Raw genomic sequence first — 8,469 nt, 5'->3', positions numbered from 1 at the left:
CTAAATCTCCCCAAAGATGCTACAACTCAGCCACATATGCCATCACAGTTTTGTTTCCTTGTTGCAAGTCATGCACTTTATCCTCAATCTCAGCAATCAACATAATGTTCCCCTTTCCAGAATAGAGATTTGATAGGGTGTCCCATACCTCTGAAGCTTTTGTGAGTGCCTCTACAGAAGCAGCAATGTTAGGAACCAAAGAGTTAAGCAACCATGCCACAATAAGAGAATTTATGGCATTCCACTGTTTCCATTCCGGACTGGCCTTGTCTGCTGGTTCTGCAGCTTCACCACTCACACGTTCATCCAGCCCTTTCGAGTTCAAAATCAACAGCGCCCTCCTTGACCACCGGAGATAGTTGGCCGCTCCTTCCAGCTTGATTTCATTCGCCGGCAGCTCAAGTTTCTGACCGATGTTGGTATGGGGAACGATTGCTCCCCCTCCAGCATATCCTCCTCCTCCATCTCCTTTGGTAGTGATAAGTTCTGCCAGCTTCTCCAGAGCCTTGGCCAAATCCCAGTTGTCCCTCATGCTTGACACCAAACTAACCTCTCTGAAACACCAAAGGGCTTACCCGCAGGATGCCCTTTTCGTCTCCTTACTCGTCACTGCCTTCCCCTCCTTGCCGCCGCAGCAGCCTGCTCCCTTCCTCTTCCTCCCAGCCACCACAACAGCCTACTCCCTTCTTCTTCCTCTTCCTCCTAGCTGCCACAGCAGACTAGGCTTCCAGATCGGCAGTCTTTCCCGTCGTTGCCCTCACTACCCCTTGCTCTGATACCATGTGGACAGAGGTGAGGGCCTAACCTGAGGTAGAAGGAGGTTGTAGGGAGGAACTCTCTCAGCTTAGGGTTACAGAGATAGAAGCACCTTATATAGGTCAAGACTGGGCTGGGCCAGATGGGCCACAACAAAGAACAAGAAGACAGCCCAACAGATACACCAATAGTTATCCAACAACTTGTCTCCAACACAGAACTCGTGAACCTTACCACTAAGCTCAACCCAGCTATATGCAGGGACCTTCTCGACCCCTTGCAGCATCCTCCCATCTGCTGCTCTTAGAGTAGATGTTAGAGAGGATGACATAAGTCCCCGAATTCTGGGGCTATAGCAGGATGAGCTGCTTCAAGACATGCTCTGCAAGCTCCGTGTCGGACTGAGATCCAGTACCTTGCCTCTATCAAGGCACCAATGAGCAGTATGATGCCTTGCTTCCCTTTTCTGGATGTTGGATCAACAATCTATGGTTGGATGAAAATGAACAGTTAACCGCTACATGCGTCTGTCTACAGTACCTTTGCTACAGGGATCCGTCCACAGTACATTCGCTACAGTGTACTGGATCTCAGTCCCTCGGTGGATCTCAGTCCCTCGGTGGATCTTGCAATCACCAAGAAGTACACCCCACGCGACAGCATTTCCCTGCATTGGCATGTCATTAATAAGCTGATGCTCCTGATGCTGATGTGCTTCCTGGAGCAACCCAGAATGTCTGAGCATGTCAACCATGCAACCGCAGTGCTCAACCCGAGGGATGATGTCGCATAACTGAATCAAGTTACGGAAGTACCGCCGTCCATCTTTTACAATGCCAGTATGAGCACAGCTGCAGAGAATGCCGATGCAGGTATTGTCATTCAGTTTCACGCCGACTTTTCCATCTGGCCAACAAGGGCAGACGCACTCGTACCATTTCCAGTGATGCCTAGCCCCAAGACCATCGTGTTCCAAACAAGAACGTCCTTCTTCCTCATCTGCTGGAACACAACCCATGTCTCGCCTGTGCTCCCACACTTGGCATACATATTTATCAGTGCAGTCCCGAAAACTGGATTGAAGAAACTCATCCCCGTCCACCACCCCGACTGCCTGCCGTCCCAGATCAAGGGCACCCAACCCAACCGCGTGCAAGCTACGGTGTACAAATCTGGCCTCATTCCTTGAGCCTGCATTGCACAGAGGGAATCTGCGGAGCCGAAATCAAAGAGTACAAAACCCTTGGATCTGACGATCCCTCGCCGTTGACGGCCTTGGATGACGCGCCGGTAGCTTGACGGACTCCAAATTTCTCCCAGGTCGATGTAGCAGCAAGGACACCTCTAAGCTTATGTCAAAAAAAAAGGAGGACTCCTCTAAGCGCATCTCGACTTGGCGCCGGCCTTGACGCCTGCGCCGTAGATCACAGTCGCCGACGCCGGACGTGCCTGCACTCGAGCCGCTGCACTGCTCATCCTTTCCTCCATCAGCTCTGAGCAGCAGCATTAATCTCCGAGCTGCAAAGGATCTGAGCCTCGGCAGGTGCAACAACGATTGTCGTTAAGATGCGCTAGATGGAGATGAGGAGGCGCTCGCAGGTGGAGGCGAGGCTGCTTGGAGCGGGTGGGGTTGGGAGATCGCCATGGATGGTGGATTTCGAGGTGGTCTCGAAACAAATAGCCATGGACGAGGTGGGCGAGGCACGCGCAGTCCTTCCGTATGGCGGATTTCTAGCAGCCTGTTTCCGTCTGCTCGCGTAGCTCTTGGCAGAACTTTTAATTTGGGCCTAATGACAACCACGGACCAATACTAACTGGCCCATTTCATTCTATGCGATTTCTCCCAACAGAATGGCGTGCACTAATTATTGTGGTAAAAATAAGCTCATATAAAATTAGGAAATTATCCTAATTAATTAGGCAACCATGCCCAAATTAATCCGATAATTGTTAAATAGGGTAATTGGACTAAATTAATTCTGAAATTACTACTCCCTCCGTCCTAGAGTGTAAAATTAGTCCAATTACCCTATTTGTACAAACGAATCTAGCAGTTCCAGCTAATTAATTGGGTATTTAGTGCTAATTAACCTGGCATTTATTTCTAATTAATGTGGAAACTGGTAAAACATGGAAAGTAGACCTAATTAATCAAGTAATTATCACTAATCAATCTGACAAAATCACCTACCATCTCTGTCCATAAATAGATGTCTTAGATTTATCAAATTTTAGATGTATATAGACACTGTTTAGTGTATAGATTCATCTAAATTTAAACAAATATAAGACATCTATTTATGGCCAAGTCCCCCGATGCCCCCTTACGTGAAGATGGTGGCCACGCCCATCAACCCTTCGGGTATCCCTAGATTAAACGCCGGAAACCTCTCGGAAGCAGTCCCCTCCTGCGCGGCGACGCCCTCCCCACCGTGCTCAGCCGTGGCGCCCTCCCCGTCGTGCTCGGCCACGGCGCCCTCCCCACCATGAATGACCGTGGCGGCGCCCTCCCCACTGCTTCGAGCTTGGCCGCGGCGGTGCCCTCCCCCGTCGTGCAGGGCAGTGATACGTCCCAAACGTATCTATAATTTCTTATGTTCCATGCTACTTTTATGATGATACTCACATGTTTTATACACACTTTATGTTCTGTTGTTTTTGGTTTCAGAAATCCTACAAAGGAAATATTCTCGGAATTGGACGAAATCAACGCCCAGGGTCTTATTTTTCCACGAAGCATCCAGAAGACCGAAAGGATTACGAAGTGGGGCGACGAGGCGCCGACACCACAGGGCCGCGCGGCCAAGGGTGGGGCCGCGCCGCCCTATGGTGTGGGGCCCTCGTGCCTCCACCAACCCTACCCTTCCGCCTACTTAAATCCTTCGTCGCGAAAACCCCAGTACCGAGAGCCACGATACGGAAAACCTTCCAGAGACGCTGCCGCTGCCAATCCCATCTCGGGGGATTCAGGAGATCGCCTCCGGCACCCTGCCGGAGAGGGGAATCATCTCCCGGAGGACTGTTCATCACCATGATCGCCTCCGGATTGATGTGTGAGTAGTTCACCCCTGGACTATGGGTCCATAGCAGTAGCTAGATGGTTGTCTTCTCCTCATTGTGCTATCATGTTAGATCTTGTGAGCTGCCTATCATGATCAAGATCATCTATTTGTAATGCTACATGTTGTATTTGTTGGGATCCGATGAATATGGAATACTATGTCAAGTTGATTATCAATCTATCATATATGTTGTTTATGTTCTTGCATGCTCTCCGTTGCTAGTAGAGGCTCTGGCCAAGTTGATACTTGTAACTCCAAGAGGGAGTATTTATGCTCGATAGTGGGTTCATGCCTCCATTGAATCTGGGACAGTGACAGAAAGTTCTAAGGTTGTGGATGTGCTGTTGCCACTAGGGACAAAACATCAATGCTTTGTCTAAGGATATTTGTGTTGATTACATTACGCACCATACTTAATGCAATTGTCTGTTGTTTGCAACTTAATACTGGAAGGGGTTCAGATGATAACCTGAAGGTGGACTTTTTAGGCATAGATGCATGCTGGATAGCGGTCTATGTACTTTGTCGTAATGCCCTGATTAAATCTCATAGTACTCATCGTGATATATGTATGTGCATTGTTAAGCCTTCTTTATTTGTCAATTGCCCAACTGTAATTTGTTCACCCAACATGTTATTTATCTTATGGGAGAGACACCACTAGTGAACTGTGGACCCCGGTCCATTCTTTACATCTGAAATACAATCTACTTCAATACTTGTTCTTTACTGTTCTTCGCAAAGAAACATCATCTTCCACACTATACATCTAATTCTTTGTTTACAGCAAGCCGGTGAGATTGACAACCTCACTGTTACGTTGGGGCAAAGTACTTTGATTGTGTTGTGTAGGTTCCACGTTGGCGCCGGAATCCCTGGTGTTGCGCCGCACAACACTCCGCCACCAACAACCTTCACGTGTTCCTTGACTCCTACTGGTTCGATAACCTTGGTTTCTTACTGAGGGAAAACTTGTCGTTGTACGCATCACACCTTCCTCTTGGGGTTCCCAACGGACGTGTGCCTTACACGCCATCAAGACAGTTTTCTGGCGCCGTTGCCGGGGAGATTAAGACACGCTGCAAGGGGAGTCTCCCACATCCAATCTCTTTACTTTGTTTTTGTCTTGCTTTACTTTACTTTATTTACTGCTTTTTTTGCTCTTTATATCAAAAATACAAAAAAAATTAGTTGCTAGCTTTACTTTATTTACTGTCTTGTTCTCCATATCAAAAACACAAAAAAATTAGTTACTTGCATTTACTTTATTTAGTTTGCTTTGTTTACTACTGCTAAAATGAATACTCCTGAAAATACTAAGTTGTGTGACTTCACTAGCACAAATAATAATGATTTCCTATGCACACCTATTGCTCCACCTGCTACTACAGCAGAATTTTTTGAAATTAAACCTGCTTTACTAAATCTTGTTATGAGAGAGCAATTTTCTGGTATTAGTTCTGATGCTGCTGCTGCCCATCTTAATAATTTTGTTGAACTTTGTGAAATGCAAAAGTATAAGGATGTAGATGGTGATATTATAAAACTGAAACTGTTTCCATTCTCCTTAAGAGGAAGAGCTAAAGATTGGTTGCTATCTTTGCCTAAAAATAGTATTGATTCATGGACTAAATGTAAGGATGCTTTCATTGGTAGATATTATCCTCCAGCTAAAATTATATCTTTGAGAAGTAGCATAATGAATTTTAAACAATTGGATAATGAACATGTTGCTCAAGCATGGGAGAGAATGAAATCTTTGGTGAAGAATTGCCCTACCCATGGACTAACTACTTGGATGATCATCCAAACCTTTTATGCAGGATTGAATTTTTCTTCGCGGAACCTATTGGATTCAGCTGCTGGAGGTACTTTTATGTCCATCACCTTAGGCACGGCAACAAAGCTTCTTGATAATATGATGATCAATTACTCTGAATGGCACACTGAAAGGGCTCCACAAGGTAAGAATGTAAATTCTGTTGAAGAAACCTCCTCCTTGAGTGATAAGATTGATGTGATTATGTCTATGCTTGTGAATGGTAGATCTAATGTTGATCCTAATAATGTTCCTTTAGCTTCATTGGTTGCCCAAGAAGAACATGTTGATGTGAATTTCATTAAAAATAATAATTTCAACAACAATGCTTATAGGAATAATTCTGGTAACAACTATAAGTCATACCCTTCTAATAATGGTAATGGTTATGGTAATTCTTACAACAATAATAGGAGTGTACCCCCTGGTCTTGAAGCCATGCTTAAAGAATTTATTAGTACACAAACTGCTTTTAACAAATCTGTTGAGGAAAAGCTTGGTAAAATTAATATTCTTGCTTCTAAGGTTGATAGTCTTGCCTTTGATGTTGATCTTTTAAAATTGAAAGTTATGCCTAATGAAGATAAAGATAATAAAATTGTAACTACAGCAAATGCCATCCAAGTTCGAATTAATGAAAATATTAGATTGATGGTTGAATTGGATGCTAGGTGGGAAAGAGAAGAAAACGAAAAACTTGCTAAAGAGAATAATGTAGCTAAAGTATGGACTATTACCACCACTAGTAATGCTGATGCTTCACATGTTGCTAAACCCCCTACTATCAATGGTAAAATAATTGGTGTTAGCAATGTTTCTACTCCTAGTGCAAAGCGTGCAAAATTGCCTGAAACTGCTGAAATTGCTAAAACTGCTGAAACTGATAAAACTGCTGAAATTTTTCAAAATATTGGGGACGATGATCCCATTGCTGTAGATCATAATGGTTTAGATTTTGATGATTGTCATATCTCTGAAGTTATAAAGTTCTTACAAAAACTTGCTAAAAGTCCCAATGCTAGTGCTATAAATTTGGCCTTTACAAAACATATTACAAATGCTCTCATAAAAGCTAGAGAAGATAAACTAAAACTTGAAACTTCTATTCCTAGGAAGTTAGAAGATGGTTGGGAGCCCATCATTAAGATGAAGGTCAATGATTTTGATTGTAATGCTTTATGTGATCTTGGTGCAAGTATTTCTGTTATGCCTAAGAAAATCTATGATATGCTTGACTTGCCACCATTGAAAAATTGTTATTTGGATGTTAATCTTGCTGATCATGCTATAAAGAAACCTTTGGGGAGGATTGATAATGTTCGCATTACGGTTAACAATAATCTTGTCCCCGTTGATTTTGTTGTCTTGGATATTGAATGCAATGCATCTTGTCCCATTATATTGGGAAGACCTTTTCTTCGAACTGTTGGTGCTACTATTGATATGAAGGAAGGTAATATTAAGTATCAATTTCCTCTCAAGAAAGGTATGGAACACTTCCCTAGAAAGAGAATGAAGTTACCTTATGATTCTATTATTAGAACAAATTATGATGTTGATGCTTCATCTCTCGATAATACTTGATTCACACTTTCTGCGCCTAGCTGAAAGGCGTTAAAGAAAAGCACTTATGGGAGACAACCCATTATTTTACTTCTGCACTTTTGTTTTATATTTGAGTCTTGGAAGTTGTTACTACTGTAGCAACCTCTCCTTATCTTTATTTTATTGCGTTGTTATGTGATACGTCCAAAACGTATCTACTTTCCCGAACACTTTTGCTATTGTTTTGCCTCTAATTTGTATATTTTGGATGCAACTAACACGGACTAACGCTGTTTTCAGCAGAACTGTTCTGGTGTCTCGTTTTTGTGCAGAAATCCAACTTTTCGGGAAAATCCTCGGAATTTATGCAGAAGGCCCTATTTTCCAAGAATACTGACGGAGCCAGAAGGACAATTAAGGTGGAGGCCCGAGGGCCCCACACCATAAGGCGGCGCGGCCTAGGGGGGGCCCGCGCGGCCCTATGGTGTGGCCCCCTCGGCCGGCCTCCGACGCCCTCCTTCGGACTACTTATTGGCCTCGACCTAAAAACGCACGGGGAGAAGTCGAAGTCGCCAGAAACCCTCCAGAACGCCGCCACATCGCGAAACTCCGTCGCGGGAGCCAGAAGTCTCCGTTCTGGCACTCCGCCGGGACGGGGAATTGGAGGAGATCACCGCCATCATCACCGCCAACGCCTCTACATCAACCAGCCATGTTTCCCCCATCCATGAGTGAGTAATTCCCCCGCTGTAGGCCGAAGGGGATGGTAGGGATTGGATGAGATTGGTCATGTAATAGCATAAGATTGTTAGGGCATAGTGCCTAGTGTCCGTAATTGGTACTTTGATGATATTGTTGCAACTTGTTATGCTTAATGCTTGTCACTAGGGCCCGAGTGCCATGATCTCAGATCTGAACATGTTATTGCTTCATCAAGATATTCATTGTTTATGGTCTTACCTATAAGTTGTATACACATGTCGCTGTCCGGAACCAATGGCCCCGAAGTGACAAGAATTGGGACAACCGGAGGGGATGGTAGTGATGTGAGGATCACATGTGTTCACAGAGTGTTAATGCTTTGCTCCGGTACTCTATTAAAATGTGTACCTTAATATCCAGTAGTTTCCCTTGAGGCCCGGCTGCCACCGGCTGGTAGGACAAAATATGTTGTGCAAGTTTCTCATTGCGAGCACGCACGACTATATATGGAACACATGCCTATTGATTGCTTTGTACTTGGACACCGTTTTATTATTATCTGCAAATGCCCTGCTATGATTGTTA

General features: G+C 44.4%; 1 protein-coding gene across 1 annotated transcript; it reads right to left on the bottom strand.

Annotated features, from left to right (window-relative positions):
* Nucleotides 1-599: 599 nt before the first annotated feature.
* LOC127303620 (putative pentatricopeptide repeat-containing protein At3g08820) lies at nucleotides 600-1,953 on the bottom strand. Its single transcript, XM_071820920.1, has 5 exons — nucleotides 1,655-1,953; nucleotides 1,325-1,607; nucleotides 1,172-1,242; nucleotides 991-1,058; nucleotides 600-706 (listed from the first exon to the last, which is right to left on the bottom strand). Exons 1-5 carry the CDS (start codon nucleotides 1,951-1,953, stop codon nucleotides 600-602), a joined length of 828 nt encoding a protein of 275 aa, XP_071677021.1.
* Between the last annotated feature and the right edge of the window lie 6,516 nt (nucleotides 1,954-8,469).

Source organism: Lolium perenne, chromosome 5 (assembly GCF_019359855.2).
Source record: "Lolium perenne isolate Kyuss_39 chromosome 5, Kyuss_2.0, whole genome shotgun sequence".
Taxonomy (NCBI): Eukaryota; Viridiplantae; Streptophyta; class Magnoliopsida; order Poales; family Poaceae; genus Lolium; species Lolium perenne.
This window is presented reverse-complemented; position numbering and strand designations above follow the sequence as displayed.

Bases quoted from the DNA above. Each gene is read 5' to 3' on its own strand.
- LOC127303620 (XM_071820920.1), bottom strand. From the start codon at position 1,953: ATGCAGGCTCAAGGAATGAGGCCAGATTTGTACACCGTAGCTTGCACG. The intron at 1,608-1,654 runs GTCGGCGTGAAA...CATTCTCTGCAG, and splicing joins CTTGTTGGCCAGATGGAAAA to CTGTGCTCATACTGGCATTG. The intron at 707-990 runs GTAAGGTTCACG...CTGCTGTGGCAG, and splicing joins TAGCTGGGTTGAGCTTAGTG to CTAGGAGGAAGAGGAAGAAG.